Genomic DNA, 17287 nt, shown 5'->3' with positions numbered 1-17287 from the left:
CAGAGCAGTGCAATAGAACTTTCATTACATGAAGGTGCTGAACATAATGTGACTTCTTAACAGCTGCAGGAAGTGATGTGAAGCTCTTAACATCTTTTCAAAACAAGTAACAAGCGAGAGGTTATTTTTCATCTCTATTGCTATAAAAAATGACAGGTTATTTTAAGCAGATGACATTTTGTTTGCACTTATGTGAACTAAGTGAATCTTTACATGGATTCACCAGATCTGTGTTGCTTTGTGACATAAAGAAAGGCTGGTAAACCACTGCTAAAAACACACTCTGAAGGCTGGATTTCAACACAAACATTTGCATGTTAAATTTTATGTGTGGAAGTGACAGCTGCTAACAAGGGATTTCACTTCACCCTTGTTCTTTTTCCCTTTAGATTTATGATTCCACAAGAGCTGCCACTTCCAGTGCTTATATTTATGTCAAACCATTTGGTTCTCATTTGAGTATTCTGGGAAGATGAGAGAGATCTGATGCATTTGGGTTGTTTGCTAAGGAGATAAATTTGGAGATAAATAAGCCATTACAAGTGGGAAATAAAGGAAAAGGAGTTGCCACTGTCCGTGTTGAGGTGCCCACATCTCTCAGTGTGTTATCAGGCTGAGCAGAAGTTCAGTGTTAGAGCTCAGTAGTGAACACTGATGGTCAAAGCCTTGGTAAGTGCCTGTTTGAGGTGTAACCAGAGTCCAAAAGGACAAATCTGTGTGGTTTCCTTATTTTGGCAGCTGAACTGTAGTTCCCTTGCAGTGGGGAGGGCATCATTTCCAAGGAAGTGAAGAGCTGAAGTTCAGAGCCCTGGAAGGAGCCTGTGGAAAACAGTGCTGCTGTTTTTCCATGGATTTATCTCAGTGCTCCCTTGGTATTAAAAACAAGGTGGACATTGTCTCTGGGTGAACGAGTTCCTCCCACTCAGGGAGAGGCTGCCAGCTCAGAGATAAGGGCTGACTGGGGGGATTCAGAAAAATGCCCAAAAGAGAAGCTCAAATATGCACTTTCCATACCAAACACTTGCTGAGTTGGAGAAGCCTCTCTAAGGTCCTTGTTTGAACAGCAGGCACTGGTAAAGCAGCTCCATTCTGCAAATTTTCTGGGTGTTCCCATAGAATTTTTCAGATCTTTTGCACTGATGATCAGCAATGGTAAATCAGCTCCATTCCACCGATTTTCTGGATATTCCCATGGAATTTCTCAGATCTTTTGCATAGATCATCAGATTAGACCCTGAGATTGGCTCAGTTGGTTCAAACTTGGTTGTAACAATGCCAAGGTCATGGGTTCAATCCCCTCTGTGGGCCATTGACTGAAGAGTTGGACTCGATGATCCTTGTGGGTCCCTTCCAGCTCAGAACAGTCTGTGATTCTCTGATTATATTTTGCAACTGTATGATCCCAAAAGTAATTAGTTAACTTCTTTGTTTTCTGGAGATCCCAAAAGTAATTAGTTAACTTCTTTGTTTTCTGGAGGATGTACCAAGATTTTCCCCCCCTGCCTGTGATTTATTCCTGCAAACACAAATCACTCTGTTGTCTTTGAGAGTGCAAGGTTTGGAACCAAAAATATCATTTGGAAGTGAAACATGTTTTAGCTGCAAGTAATTGCCACTTAGTGATCTTTCAGTTGGTAGCAACAAATCAGGAAAATGATAATTGTGGGATTCATTGGGATTGATGAACAAACCAGACAACCAGGTGGGCAGCAGAGCCCGAGCCAGGACTCTGGCTCGTGTCAGGTCAGCAGAGCTTCTCTGGAATCCGTGGAGCAAATCCCACTGGATTCCATTTGCCCAAAGAGCAAACATATGACATGTCAGAAATAAAAGAGCTGGAAGCAATTCCTGTCTGGGATCCTGATGGGAAAGAGCTGGAGAGAGAGAGAGAAGGTGACTGGAGTCCTTCAAAGCTGGGCAGGAGGCTCAGGGATGAGAACGGGGCCAGCCTGGCAGCACAGGCAGGTGGCATTGCCAATGACAGGCTGGGACACCTGGGACAGCCCCCTCAGCTCTCCTGCAGGTGACATCAACTCCCAGAACTCCTGAGTGGGGAAGGGAACTGCTAAAGGTGCCTCTGAAATGAGCTCTTCAGAACAACTGGCAGCATTTAATGTGGTTGCCCTAATGCTGAGGAAATGCAGCATTTGCAGTTGGCACTTAATTCAAATCTCTTTTATTCTTTACAAGTGTCCTTTGAAATGGTGTATTTTTATGTGATGGAAATGCAGAATTTAATGTGTGCAGGGACTGCATTGTCTGTACAGGAATTGTGAATTACCTTTGAGTCACTTCATTCTAATCTCCTGACTCACTGCTCGATGTCACCGTGTTTAGTGCAGGATTTTCTCCATCTCAAATCTCGATTGTTCTGTTTTGTTGGAATACCTGAACTAAGCTTAACGTTGAGAAAGAGCCCTTAGTGAGGGGGAAAAGTTGAAATGCTGACTTCTTAAAGTCAGCACACTCAAGCAAATGGTTCTTTTCATGTGGTTTGGAGGTACCTGTATGACCTATGCAGTGGGACAACCTGTAGCCTCAGTCCCATGACATAATTGAATTAAAATAAGCTTTTCTTATTTCAGGAAGGAAAAGTTCTTTGAGATCATTCATAAATTTTAAATGGCAATCAGGAGCTAATTTTCTTTTCCCATTATCTCCTGCCATTCTGTGAGATGAGAACACTTTGTTCTCTCCAACAGCCTTCACTCTGAGCTCTGGTTCCTCACAGAAGTCATTAACTAGTGGGGACATTGGGGCTTTGTAGAGACCTTCACCAAGGAATCCAGGTGACCAAATCCCACCCCAAGGATGGGTTTCAGTTTCATTCCAGCTGGATGCTCCTCCCTTCTGCCCCCTGCTCCTGCTGAATGCACATTGACGGTCCCTGAGACAGGGAGGGATTGGGAATCAGGACATGTGGCTTCATAGAATCATCATCCCACCTGATATTTGGACACTGGGGGCTGTTTTAAACATTAAAATGTATCATTTTATAGAGTCTTTTGTTTTTAAGATGTGCATGCTTATCTGCTCTTTAATTACAGTGTTTACTTGATGTCTCTTATTTAGCTCAAGGCTCTGCTTTCTTTCATTGCTTCCAGGTGAAACACTTGCCTGGAAGTTTTGTTTCCTCTGTAATTATATTTGTTACAAAAGATGAAATAAAACCCCCACCACCAAACCTGTGCCATTCTAACTGTTGCTTTCCCTTCTCTGCCCAGTTTGCTGTTTCGTGGTCCATAAGAGGTGCCATGAGTTCGTCACCTTCTCCTGCCCTGGGGCTGACAAGGGGCCCGACACTGATGTGAGTACCTGCCCTTTAATGCTGGTTTGCAGTTCTGTGTCCTGACACCCCTGGGAGTGAGTTACAAACACCATCAGTAAGATAAATCAATAAGAGATCTGGATTTGATAAGAAAAGTAAGAAGGAATGTGTGACTAAGAACAAACCCCTCTGAAGGTGACACCCCTGAGGGGTTCAGCCAAGCATGAAGTCAGCATTTGATTTTTGTTTGTTTTCCCTTGGATGGATCTGATGTTTATAATTCCCAGGAAGGGCTGTGGCGTTTTCTGAGCTTTCTTTGGATCCATCTTTTCTCAGGGTGTATCTTCTGAGCTGTCTCTGGTCCTTGTCTCTCTGCACACCAGGATCTGTAGCTCCAATTAAGTGATAGTTTAATCCTGAGGCAGCTGCTTATCTGAGAGAAGTTGTTTTAAGGATTATTATGACTGTGTTTGAGCTGGTGGGGCAGTCTGGACCCACCCATCCCATCCTGCTCCATCAGTCCTCTGGCCACGTGGCCTTTTGGGTCAACACCCAGTTCTTCCTCTCAGCACATCTGGCAGCCTGGGGAGACACATGTGCAGGACCTCGGGGTCACCCCGCTGGAATAACAGACTAATCTGGGTTGTGCACAGAAAAATAACATTTCTTTGGGACTTTACAGTGAAGTAATTGAACATCTGCTTATGGAACAATGCATTCCAAGTGTGCTTTGTCTGAAGTGCTCAGTGGTTTGGTTCTTATCCCACATTCATGCTCTAGATTGCAGGCTATTATCTCCTCTGATGAGATGCACCACAAGACTTTTCTTGCCAGGTTTTAATGAGCTTCTCCTGAAGTGTTTCAATATTCCAGCCATGAGGGCAGCAAACAGTGTATGGGCAGAAGCCACAAGAGGCTTTGGAAAATTTCAGATATTTAAAAGTTTTCTTAGTTTTGAATTTAAATACAGAGAACAGAGAAGAACTTTTAAAACGTTTTATTTTTTTAAACATTTCACTTCATCTAAACTTAAGTGTTTAAGAAAAATGCTCAAGTTAAGGGTGGAGTTACCCTGTTCTGTAGCTCCTGTTTTCCTGGTACAGACACTACTATTAAAATAATCATCAAGGCAGGAACAAGAAACCAAGTCCTGATTCGCTTTGGTCGGTCCTAAAGCACAAGCAGAGTAAAATAAATCTGGTTTGAACTGAGTGCTCAGCTGGGAGAGCAGTTGGTCATTAAAGATGCTGTTGATTGGCAGTTTTGGTGGTGACACTCCTGGGTAGGTCTGCTGGGTCTGTGACGAGTGGTTTGGCTCTTGAAAGTTCCCTTGGTTGTTATTTTCAAATGGGTTCCTTGGGGGTCTCACCCAAAGTTCCGAAATGAGAACACACGTTTGTGTGTGAGACCCTTTAATTCCATGGGGAGTCTCTTCCTGGTCATGGAATCTGTTCTGTGACAGCTTGTTCATGGTTTTTAACTTTGCTGACTGCATTTCGTGCCTGGGTTTTTTGGCCTTGGTGATTAAATAAATCAGCCTAATGCTTCATTTCAGTATTTGGGTTAGCAAATGATCATTTTCAATATTTGCACAGAAGCAATAGCTCAAAAACACTTTGAAGATTAAAAGCAATCAGCAAGTAAATATGTTTTATTAAAATTGTGCTACATTAGTGGGTCCTGTTACACAAAGAGGATTGTAGAATGTTATACTTTAATTTACTGAAATGTTTGACTGTAATGTCAACCTGTTTAAAATTCAGTAACTTGTTCCTATCCCAATTACCACCAGCTTTGTTCTGAAATGTAGTGTGCTATAAAGCTTATCATAATATTTAGCAGATTTTTAAATATTAAAACATCCTTTTCTAAATTGCTTCGTGCAGGTGCACAATTAATCTGTGTACTCAAATTCTCCAGTGGCTTTGCATGATACATTTCCATTGACTGTAAGAGTAATATTTTCATTAATAAAATTAATTTTCCAGAGGAATAATTATATAATAATATTTCTTGTGTATTAGGATATTGTTATATTATTGTGCTCTGTCCTTTTGATATAAATGAGGCAATCCCTACAAGTACATCATTAGAATAATTGTCAGTTAAATTAGTTTTGTTTAATCATAATATTAGAATCGTGGAATGGGTTGGGTTGGGAGGGACTTTAAAGCCCATTTCATTCCACCCCCTGCCATGGGCAGGGACACCTTCCACAAATATTGTCCCCTTGTGTAACATTCTTATTTGCTGCAGTGTTCTGTTGTTGGAAAAGAGGGGAGAAATGATCTTTATTACCTGAAAATTGCATGCCTTAATAAAGGGGGAGTGTAAAAAGAGGAAAGCTTAAAATGAGCCTCTTTTTGCTTTCCTCAGCCCCTCTGAAATGGGAAGTTAAAGGTCTGTGTTTGTGCCAGAAGGAAAATGATACCTGTGAATAAAATGGTCATCCTTGACTAGCACTGAGCTGGTGGTGTCTGGGGAACAATATCCTGGTCCAGGGAAATAGGAGTTCACTCAATCCAACACTCTTGTGTTTCCTCAGAGCTTGGCAGGGGGTGAGCTCTGGGGTCTCAGCAAAGCAGCAGCTCAGGAAGTGATTTTCCTGCTCTCTAATGGTCTCTGGAGTTTGGAGAGAAATTATTCATCTCTTTCTGGTGATGCTTTTGAGCACAATTTCCCAGCTCCTGCTGCTGGTGCCCTCCACAGTCCCAGGAAGCATCAGCACCTCTTCACGTGCTGGTTTTTGGAAGATACTTGGCATTCATAAAATTATTTTAAGTCATGGACAAAATACTTTAAAACTTGAGTAAATCAGTGAAAAAAATAAAAGCAGCCTCCCAGACTGAGTGATGCTGCAAGAAGCTTTGAGACATCCAAAATGTTAAGGAACAACTAGTCGAGTTTCTTTGAAAAAACATATTTTAAAATTGAGAGTTAAACATTTGTTCCCTTTGTTGATGGAATGCAGTGACTGGAAGGTGTCTTTGAACTGCTTGAGATACATTAAAATGTTCCCAATTCCGTGCTGCATATAAATAAAACACGGAACAAAAGCCCAGCAGTAATTTCAGGTAGTGTTTGACTGTATTGTGTTGTTCAGTAGGAGTTTGTCAGACTTTGAGTGCTCAGGAGCTCAGAGATTGTGGCCTCTGCATGGGCACTATTGGCCTTTCAGGTTAGAATAATAGAGAATCCAGAGGAGGTTTGTCAGATAGAAATTAAATAAAATAAATAGAAATTAAAAAGAGAAAATGCTCTCAATGAGAGTGAGTGAGTGCCCAGTGAGAGGACACGAGCTGTGCCTGTACTCAGTGAGTGCCTGGTTGTTTAAGGAGGGAGGAGAGCAGGAGTGGGAGATGCAGATGTTTGTGACGCAGAATGAAGCAGCAGAGCCCTCTCATCCCATTTGCAGGATAACTGACCTCCTGGATGGCAGAGGGGACAGATATGCAAAAGATTTGCAGGTCTCTAAGCCTCTTGATACTGCAATTATTTGGGAGCTTTATTATCTTAAGCACATTTGGAAGCTCAGCCTGAGTGTGACCCACGGGGAGGTTGTGTGGGATGCTGAGGGTTGGGTGTTTCCCTCAGGGGGTTGCAGAGTGGGATAATGCAGCTCTAGAGGACAATATCTCAGATTTTTTTTTTTCATGCATTAAGCTGCAATTTATTAAATTTGAAAAAAGATCACACTTCAGAGGGGAAGGAAAAACTCAATCCCCTGTGTGGGCCATTGACTTAAGAGTTGGACTCGATGATCCTTGTGGGTCCTTCCAGCTCAGAATAGTCTGGGATTCTGTGATTCTCTGATCATGAAGATTCTGGTGCAGGAGAAACTGGAGCAGGTCTTGTAGTGGATCATAAACTCCCCCTGGCCAGGCCAGCAGGACCCCTCCCATACAAAGGTGAGGAATTTCCTGCAGGGATATGTAAAAAAATAGGATTCCATTTTTCAGAGAGATGTTTTCTGCAGAATTCTGCAGCTCTTCATCTGGAATTTGGAAAAGAACTATAATGTTTAAGGTCTTTAAAGCATGACTTAGAATGTTGTCCTTGTCCCTGCAGCTCTAAGCAGGTCCTGGCAAGGGGGAATTAACTCCATCCCAGGGAAGATTTTGAGGGGTGTGCTGGGCAACTGCTGCAATGAGTTACCAAGGAAAGAAATTAAGATTTTGTGTTGTGCTTTGCTTCTCTGCACAGAGCTGGAGGTGCTCTCTGTGCCCTCTGAGGACCATGGGCAGGTGTGACATGAGCCCTGGGAGGCTCCACTTTGCTTTTCACTTTATGGTTTCCATGATTTTAGAGCTGGGAGGAGAAAGATTGACCCTCCAAATTTCATCTGCTTGGAGGACCAGTGGGAAATTCTATGAATCTGTAAATGCTGCCCTGCATTATGACATCAGTGGGCTTGGGTTGGAGCAGTGCTGATCCCCACCTTTCCTGCAGTGTTACCTCTCACTCACAGCTCTGGCTGGACACAGATGATTTGCAGGCTCTGCTCTAAGCAGGAATAAATGAATAGGATTGGGCTGACCTGGAGGGTTTAGTTGTCTTGACCAGATTTTTTTTCTATTCAGTTGCAGGTAATGCTGAAACCTTTCTCTTTTTTTTTTTTTTCTTTTAATTTCCCCCCCTGGCCTTTAATCCTGCTTCCAGATTGTGGTTACATGTAGGACATTGGCTTCAGGGTGAAAAAAGAGTTGCTTTACTGGCCTAAGGAATTAAAAAAAATAAAGCAAAACCCAAAGCAAAGTCATGAAAAGGAAGCACAGCATTAAGACTTACTGTAGAACTGGTTAAAAAGGGATTTTAATCAGAAAGCTTTGCAGTGTCTTCTCAAGGATGATGAAATGCAGCAACAGGGAGTGTCTGATTTGCTTTTAACCCTTTTAGCCCTTTGGTTGTTTCTACACTGAAAAGCAACTGTTGTAATGTGGGACATGATGAGAGACCAGAGCAACAAACAGCATTTGATATAAAATAATATCGAATCAGAGAATCAGTTCAGTTGGAAAGGACCTTTAGGGTCATCAATTCCTACCACATGCCAGTCAGGTTTAGGGGGTTTTTATTGCTAACCTGAGTTTTGAATAATGGGCAGTCTCGTCCCAGGAGTCTTTTTAGTGAAAACAAAAACCTTCTCACTTCATCACAGAGCAGATCTGGCAAGATACAGTTCACTGCTTGCCAGATTAACAGAAATGTTCTCTTAAAAAAAAGAAGCTTCCCTGAATTTTTGGAAGTGATTCTTGAACAGCTCTGATGCAATAAATTTATTGAGTTTTCATTGTATCCCCTACACAAAGAAAATATAAAACCTCCTCTATTTACAAACTGAGATACCAGCTCGGTGTGTGTGTCTGTGTTTTCTAATTATGAAAATTATTAATCACTTTGATTTTGCTTACAGTAGACTTTATTAGATGGAGGCACAGTAGGTAATAGTCCTGTTATAAAACATTTATAATGCAAACATACTCCTGTCAAAATATGACAGTCCTTACTATTGTTACTCCCTTTTCCCCAAAAGCTTGTCCTGGGCCACCAAAAATCCCCAAGATCCCAGTCGGTGCTGTAGGTACTTCAAAACAAATGTTGCAGGACAGTGAAGGTATTTTTCTTACAAAAAGAAATATTTTGTTTCTTGTGGTTGCCCTGAGTTTCTGAATGTCTGTAGTTTCTGCAGAAATAAAGGCTTGTGGTCACCATATGGCACCCTGTGCACCTTCTGTTCCTCACCAGTTGCCAGGCACTGCCTGTGGGCAGGAATGGGCTCCTCACCTGCTCTGGGGCTTTGGCACAGCTCAGGGCACAGAGTGGTTAGTGAGGAACCAGCCCCTCCAGGGATGGTTGGGTTGCCCTCCAGGGGTGGCTTGGATAGCCCCTCCAGGGGTGGCTTCGACTGGCTTGGATTGCCCTCCAGGGATGGTTGGATTGTCCCTCACAGATGGCTGGATTGCCCTCCAGGGATGGTTGGATTGTCCCTCACAGATGGCTGGATTGCCCTCCAGGGATGGTTGGATTGTCCCTCAGAGATGGTTGGATTGTCCCTCACAGATAGCTGGATTGCCCTCCAGGGATGGTTGGATTGTCCCTCAGAGATGGTTGGATTGTCCCTCACAGATAGCTGGATTGCCCTCCAGGGATGGTTGGATTGTCCCTCACAGATGGCTGGATTGCCCTCCAGGGATGGTTGGACTGTCCCTCAGAGATGGTTGGATTGTCCCTCTAGAGATGGTTGGATTGCCCCTCTAGGGATGGTTGGATTGTCCCTCAGAGATGGTTGGATTGTCCCTCTAGAGATGGTTGGATTGCCCCTCTAGAGATGGTTGGATTGCCCCTCTAGGGATGGTTGGATTGCCCCCAGGGATGGTTGGATTGTCCCTCTAGGGATGGTTGGATTGTCCCTCTAGGGATGGTTGGATTGTCCCTCAGAGATGGTTGGATTGTCCCTCTAGAGATGGTTGGATTGCCCCTCTAGGGATGGTTGGATTGTCCCTCAGAGATGGTTGGATTGTCCCTCTAGAGATGGTTGGATTGCCCCTCTAGAGATGGTTGGATTGCCCCTCTAGGGATGGTTGGATTGCCCCCAGGGATGGTTGGATTGTCCCTCTAGGGATGGTTGGATTGTCCCTCTAGGGATGGTTGGATTGCCCCTCAGGGATGGTTGGATTGCCCCTCCCTGGGATGGCATGGATTGCCCCTCAGGGATGGTTGGATTGCCCTCCAGGGATGGTTGGATTGCCCTCCAGGGATGGTTGGATTACCCCCCCCAGGGATGGTTGGATTGCCCCTCAGGGATGGTTGAATTGTCCCTCAGGGATGGTTGGATTGCCCCCAGGGATGGTTGGATTGCCCCCCAGGGATGGTTGGATTGCCCCCCAGGGATGGTTGGATTGCCCTCCAGGGATGGTTGGATTGTCCCTCAGGGATGGTTGGATTGCCCCCCAGGGATGGTTGGATTGCCCTCCAGGGATGGTTGGATTGCCCCCCCCCCAGGGATGGTTGGATTGTCCCTCAGGGATGGTTGGATTGCCCCCCAGGGATGGTTGGATTGCCCCTCTAGGGATGGTTGGATTGTCCCCCAGGGATGGTTGGATTGCCCCCCAGGGATGGTTGGATTGCCCCTCTAGGGATGGTTGGATTGCCCCCCAGAGATGGTTGGATTGCCCCCCAGGGATGGTTGGATTGCCCCTCCCTGGCTGCACAGAGCTCTCCATGGCACTGCTCACCCAAATCCTCCCTCTAAGGAGCTGGGAGCAGCTTCCCAGGGTACTTGAAAGCACCTCCTGTATTGGAATGTTTGCATTTATCATCTCCTGGGAAAACATCTGTACCTTCTATCCCTAAATTACAGCACAGGCTCCCTTTTATTGCAGCTGAAATGACTTTTAGCTGCAGTGAATGGTCCTCAGTACAAACAATTAAATTACAAAGAGCAGGTTCATGAACTTTTATAACTTGGAATTGCCACCCTTTCCCTGTGCTCTGGAAGGCCATCTCCAAACTGCCTCTGTCCATCAGCAGAAATGCAGGGGGAGGTTTTCCCTGCAGGATGAGAAGGAGCTGTGGGAATGCTGGAAAATCCTGGAAATCCTGGCTGAGCTGCCCAGACCTTCCCTGCAGCCCTTCAGCCTCTCAGTTTATGGGGTTTGTTCCTGAGAGAGGTGCAAACTCCACTCATGTTCCTGTCTGAGCTTTGAAAGTTCACAGCTTTTGAGAGCTTTTAATTTATAATAGATATTTTTTTTTGTTTGTTTTCCCAACCCAGAGCAGTGCAAATGCAGAATAACAGGAAAGTTGGACTTTATGTTTTCCTTTTCTAAACATTTGCTCTGCAATGTGCACCAAAACAGAGGTGATCCTGCTGAGAGTTAATCACTGAGCAGAGTTCTGCTGCCAGTTAGGAAATGTATAGAAATGATGAACCTAAAAATATCTGTGATTTTCATAAGTTAGCACTGCAGAACAATTAGGCAGTGAGACTATAAAAGGAGAACTCTCAGCAAAGTTATTCCCAGCAGTGAAAAGAAATCTTGTCCACAGGGTTCCAGTTTGAGTGGCAGAGACTCCACCAACTGCAGTGGCTGCTGGGGGCTGATTCCACCACCAAAACTCTTTCTAATTCCCCAAATTGCAGTTGGCATTGTTCCAACAGCCTTTATTTTCCTTTATTTTATTGTTAAGACTATATTGAGTTGTGCAGTTCAAGCTGAATTTAATTATTTCCTTTTCAGCTTCTATTTACCCTTGGCAAAAGTCTCTTGTGTAGATCTTTAATCTGTATGCAAATGTGATGAGGTGATATTGGAGCTTGGGGAGGGGGGGGAAATGCTTGAGAATTACCAATAATCTATTTTGTCACATGAGATACCGTGTGTAAAATGTACCACAGACTCTTCCATCAGGTTCCACCCCCACAATCGTGTGGTTTTTAATTTTAAAAAGTGATTATGGCCCACTGAACTCATTAGCTGGAAGAGACATCGCCAGGCAGAGACCACTGAGAGAACCTTGCAGGATGCTGGTTGTTTTTAGCTCTGTCTCTTTGTTGAGGTGGCAGTTCTGAGGCCAGAATTAGCTGAAATCTTAATTTGGACTGAAAGGCGTGGGCTCATTTGCAAAGCTGTGTAGATCCCATATGCCACAAATAATTCTGGAGTGTCCCCAGAGATGTCCCCAGCTCTGCATTCCTGGGGGCTCTGTCCTTGGCAGGGGTTGGCTCATCACTGCTGAGTGGAACTGATGTCTGGATAAAAACCCCAGAACTCCAGTGAACACCTCAGGGGGTGGGAGAGAAGAACAGCTTGTTCTTCCAGGAGAGAGCCAGTTTCCTTCATGCAGGTGTTTTGACCCTGGAACAGAGGGATGAAAGGGAGAGGAACAGCAAGGAGGGAGGTGGAGACACGTCCTGGTGGGAGGGGGGCAGTGCCAGCCTTGCCCAGTGCAGCTCCTTCATCTGCTCCTGGCAAGGCCTGGGCAGGAGCAGTTGGGTTGCACTCCTGGGCACGGCTTTGTTGTTTGGTTGTTAATTTGCACTGTCCATTACTGGGTGATGCTCTGAAAAGATCCAAATAGTTCACAGGTTTTCCTTCAGCCTTTGGGAATTACAGGCTTTGCCTTGAAGGAGCCAGTGGTCTCCAGGAGCTTGGATTAGGTGTTGTCCTCAGCACAAAATATTCTCTCACTTTGTAATTGATCTGATTTTTATCAGAGCTTAATGAACCTTGGGGCAAAGAGATTGGAAAGCAGTGGGGTCTTCCCTGTGCTGCAAACCACAGTCCTGCTTTTTGGGTTGAAGTAATGCCACGACAGTCCTGAGTTCTGCAGTTCCCTTGCACGTGGATTAACTGCTGCAATTAACTGTGTAATTAATGAAACCCGGGCCTTAAAGCGCCAATGAGCATTGGCTGAGCTCATAAAAGTAAAATCATATTGTGCATTCTGGTAATGAGACCTTGGGAGAGTCAGAGCTGGATTGATTCCTTTGTCCCCACGACAGGGACCTGCTGGGCTGGGACACAGAGAGGTGGCAGTGGTGGGGCCACCATTGTCACCCCAACAAAGCACCTGCAGGGCCGTTCCCATGGCAACAGCAGCATCAGCCCAGCAGAGAAGGGCCCAGAAAGGAGGTCAAACCTCTGGGAAAAGAGTTAAAAAAGTGTCTACATAGCTTTGGTTGCTTTTCTTTCTTTTTTTTTTAGAAAGAAAAAGCTCAAAACTTGGAGTTTTTTGAAACCTGGTTGTTACAGCAGCTGTTCAGGTTAGACCCTGTTGGCACTGAAGGACTGGTGGAATAATTGCAAGTTATTAACTTGGTGGACATTAATTAAAAACCTCAAGTCTAAACTTACTAGAAGCAGTGACATTTTTCAGTGATTTCTGTGTGACCCCTCTTAGAAAAGCATTTTAGACTCTGAATTTTAGGGTTTTATTCCTTTTTATAGAAATTATAATAAGGTGAGAAATGATCCATTTTTGGCCTGCAAATAGAATTTTCTGCTCTCCACCTAATTGCTTTATTATCATTCCATATTATTAACATTATATATTATAATATTATTAACATTTATTATCATCATTCCATATTATTAACATTATATATTATAATATTATTAACATTTATTATCATCATTCCATATTATTAACATTATATATTATAATATTATTAACATTTATTATCATCATTCCATATCATTGATATTATATAAAGACATGGAGTGTTTGTGAAGAAGGTTCTTAGGTTTTTTCTCACAGATTTTTTCTAGAATAGTTTTTCAGAGTGTTTTTTTTTCTTAGAATCATGTGAAATCTGAGATTATCCTAAATTATTGTTTCCTTCCTGCCAAAATTATTCGGATTTAATTAGGGGTAATTTGAGCCCCTAATCCAATCCTAGCATGCAACAGGAAGAAGACCTGGGTACCTCCTCTTATATGAAGTCCTCCTTTAGTCCTCCAAGGGGCAAGAGGAAGGAAAATGCTTTGGGAGAAGCAAAAAGTATAGAAGGACATTAAAAAAAAATTAAAAAAAAAAATAAAAAAAAAACAACAAAAAACAAACAATCAAACAAACAAACAAAAAAAAAAAAAAACAAGAACAAACAACCCCAAAAACCAACAGGGGAAACTTCAGGCAGTCCTGTAACTTTGAGGAGAGCTGTCCAATCCCTCGGAGTTTTGTTTAACATCTGCTGCTTGTGTTTCATGTGCCAAGAGCCTGATTGGACCATTCAGGAAAATCAAAACAACTCTGCAATCAACAGACTTTGTTCCCCATTCCTGCAATAAAGGGGATTTGCCATCTCTGATGTGACAGGCTGGGGTCAGACCCAAATGAGTTTATATTTAACGTGCTTAATTTAGAAACTGCCACCCAGAGGTAAAATTGAGAGAAATAAAACACACATCTTTTATTTTATTTTTTTTAATTTGCTGGAAGTGCATTATAGAATAGAGGAGTAGAAAATGTTCTATTCTCCATCCCAGACTAATCCTTTGCTCTTCTGTGAGAAGGTCCAGCTGTTTCCTGATCTTACAAGCTCAAATTAAATCAAAGTGGTTCCCAAGGCTTCGTGTTTGGCACCAATAAAGCCCTGGGGTCAAATGAGGAGACTTTTGCTGCAGCAGAACATGGACCTGAACTGCTCCAGGCACCTTCTCAAGGAGGTTCTACATCAAGTCACTTTAGTGACATAACAGTCCAGAAATGGCTACTCTAATGAAGGTTTATTTTCCAGTAGTTCTGAAATAAATGAAGAAAACAGGAAAATTTGATTTTTTTTTTGCTGGAGCTGTCACTGCACTGCATTTGCTTTTCCAGTCCCTCTGCTCCTGTCCCACAGTCCACTTGCTCAGGTTCATTGCTGCTTGGTTTGCCAGTACTGTTGGGATACAGTCCAAGGGTTTGGGTTATTAGTCATGCAATAAAAGCCCAATGCATCTCAATCAACAGAGACTTCCAAAAATTAAACATTTCCTGAAGTCGGGGTTCAGAAGGGTCACATCTGGAAATCAAGTTCCTCCTCATAAGAAGCAGATTTGTTTAGTCTTCTGAGAATGTCAAGCATGAAGATATCTGTAATATTAATATTTTTTTGATTAAGGCCTTTTGGCAAAATTTTTTCCTCCTCTAAAGGGGGTGTGGAATTCCAAATCCATCCACACACAGATGTTGTTCCTTTGCCATTTAGTGTTGGTGTTCCCAGCAGAGTCACCAAGGAGGCACTTTATTAACTGAGGTGAATAAATCCTGAACCCCCCATGTGGGAGGGTGGGAGGGGGTTCTGTGCTGTCTGAAATACAAGATCTGTGCTGTTTGCAGGGGCTGTTTCTCAGCCTGTTTGTGCATGAACATCCCCAGATATCTCCATGTATTTGTGGGACATCCATGGTTACAAAGCATCACATTTGTGCTGATACCTGGGGGGGAACAAAACCCTCAGGACTGCAATTTGTGTGGCTCAACCTGCTGCAAAATCATCTGGTTTTTAAAAGCCTCTTAATGCTGTTCTGACTTAAAAGGTGATAATTTAAAAGTGAAGTCTGTCAATAAAAGGGAGAAAACGAATAGGTAATAATCAAAAGCAAAGGGAAAGATGAATTATGGCCTTGCTAATTATGGTCCATAATTAGATCTCCTTAATGGATGGGTAGAATAATCTATTTAATTGTAGCTATAGTTTGTGATAGATTACTGGGCCTTATTGTATTATGTCTGTGTAATGAAGGGACCAGCACTGCTTTTGTAATAAACAGGTTTTTCTCAGAATGTACTTTTCAATTTGCCCAATTTATTCATCCTTCATAGACCACCCTGGGAAGTTTTTCCTTTTGCTTTCTAATGGGACTGACCTTTGGATGCTTTGATGGAGAAACTGCTGCAGTTTCTCAGTTATGCAGCACAGGGTTTGGCCTTGTGCATTTTCAAGTGTGTGCCTGTATTTAATGCTTGATCCTTGACTGGCCTGCCTTGGATTGAGATGCTCTTTATCTACAGCCTAATTAAACTAAATCATAGACCATCTGGGTCTGGTTCAGTTAAACTGAATTGGACAGAGTGACCTCCTCAGACTCTTCAAAGCACATTGTTAGTCTGGACAGACCCTTCAAGCTCTGGCCTGTTACCTCCTGAGACAACACTTGCTGTCTGCTTGGAAAAAATTGGGAGAATAATGCCAGAAAAATGTGAAAATGAAATAAAAATGTGCATCTTTGCACTTCAATGAAACTTAGACCCAAAGAAAATAGTAGAACCCCTTTGAAGGTCCAAGGAGCAACACAACCCTTTGTGTGGGTTCTTTGGTGGGTGTTTCTCCCCAGCCCAGGCTGGATGTGCTGGAGCAGCCAAATGCTCTGCCATGGTCCCTGCCCTGCTCCAAGGGGTGCCAGCTGGGCACACACCTCAGGAGGGGCCAGGGAGAGTGTGCCAGCTCAAACCTGCCTGGCATGAGCACTCAGGGATGAACAGGATATAGCAGAGAGGTTAACATGTTGATTGTAGCATTAAAAAAATAATAATTTATTGTTGTAATTTTAATTTTTTTTTATTGGCACAACCCCCCCATGAATGTGATGGACATTTCAAGGATCTGATGAGGATTGGAGCAGTCACATGGGGTTTAATCCTGCAGCTTTGCCTGTTCTGCCCTCTCCACTGCCTGAAGGGAGGATTTCCCACATTCCCCTCTTATCAAGGGAGACTCACTGTTAGTCTTGGAGCAGGGGGACTACAGGACCTTTTGCACCACAATTGTAGCTCTTGTGCAAGATCCATGGACAGTACAGGGAATAACAGGCAGAAAAATCCTCAGTGCAGTCCAACTTTATTTTTTGGGGAGAGATAAAGCCTTGACTGCAAATCTGAAATTCATCCATTCATTTCTTTTTATCCAAACCCAAAGGCCCAGTGAGGAGCAATGTAGGAAATGTGTTTTTTCTGAGTGTGAAATTCTCAGTCTCAACTGCAATAGGAGGATTTATGTGAGTATTAAACATCATCATGCTAATTGCATTATGTTGCCATCTAATAACTCAGATTATGTACATTGTAAAAGTATTATCTGGGACCATTGGTTTCCTTTGAAATGTGAAAGTTCATCTGGAGGGCACATGTGATTGTTTCCTTGGGTTTGTTCCATTTAACCATGAGATGTTTTCTGTGATAAAATGAGTTTTCTTAAGGGCTCCTGAAGACACAGTGGAATTTCTGGCTGCCAATTCATAGATATTTGCTTTGCTTTTCAGTTTTTCCCTGTGGTGGTCAATTAGGGAAAGATTTTTCTCTCAGGATTTTTTATTTAGATTTACCTTCAACTGGAAATCACCCTGAATTGATTCCAGCTTCTTCCTGATAGGCTGTGGGTGGCCCAGTTGTGGCCACCTCAGAAGGAAAGATGGACATCTGACTGACAGCAGGAATGTTGATGTGATCCCACAGGACCATCACCTGAGCAGTTCCAGCAAAACTGGTTTGCAAAGATTGGGTTTTTTCCATTCTTTCCTCCTCATGTCACTC

At 43.2% G+C, this 17287-nt stretch overlaps 1 protein-coding gene across 2 annotated transcripts in view; it reads left to right on the top strand.

Moving 5' to 3' along the window:
• Window positions 1-17287, top strand: part of PRKCA (protein kinase C alpha) — a 134368-nt gene that overhangs the window by 52759 nt on the left and 64322 nt on the right. For both annotated transcript variants that reach the window (XM_071573689.1, XM_071573690.1), the window contains exon 3: window positions 3225-3307. In XM_071573689.1, the coding sequence (XP_071429790.1) occupies window positions 3225-3307 (83 nt within the window). The remainder of the gene's footprint in view (window positions 1-3224; window positions 3308-17287) is intronic.

The sequence above is a fragment of the Pithys albifrons genome, chromosome 19 (genome assembly GCF_047495875.1).
Source record: "Pithys albifrons albifrons isolate INPA30051 chromosome 19, PitAlb_v1, whole genome shotgun sequence".
NCBI lineage: Eukaryota > Metazoa > Chordata > Aves > Passeriformes > Thamnophilidae > Pithys > Pithys albifrons.
The sequence above is the reverse complement of the archived record's forward strand: the minus strand, read 5'-3'. Positions and strand labels throughout refer to the sequence as shown.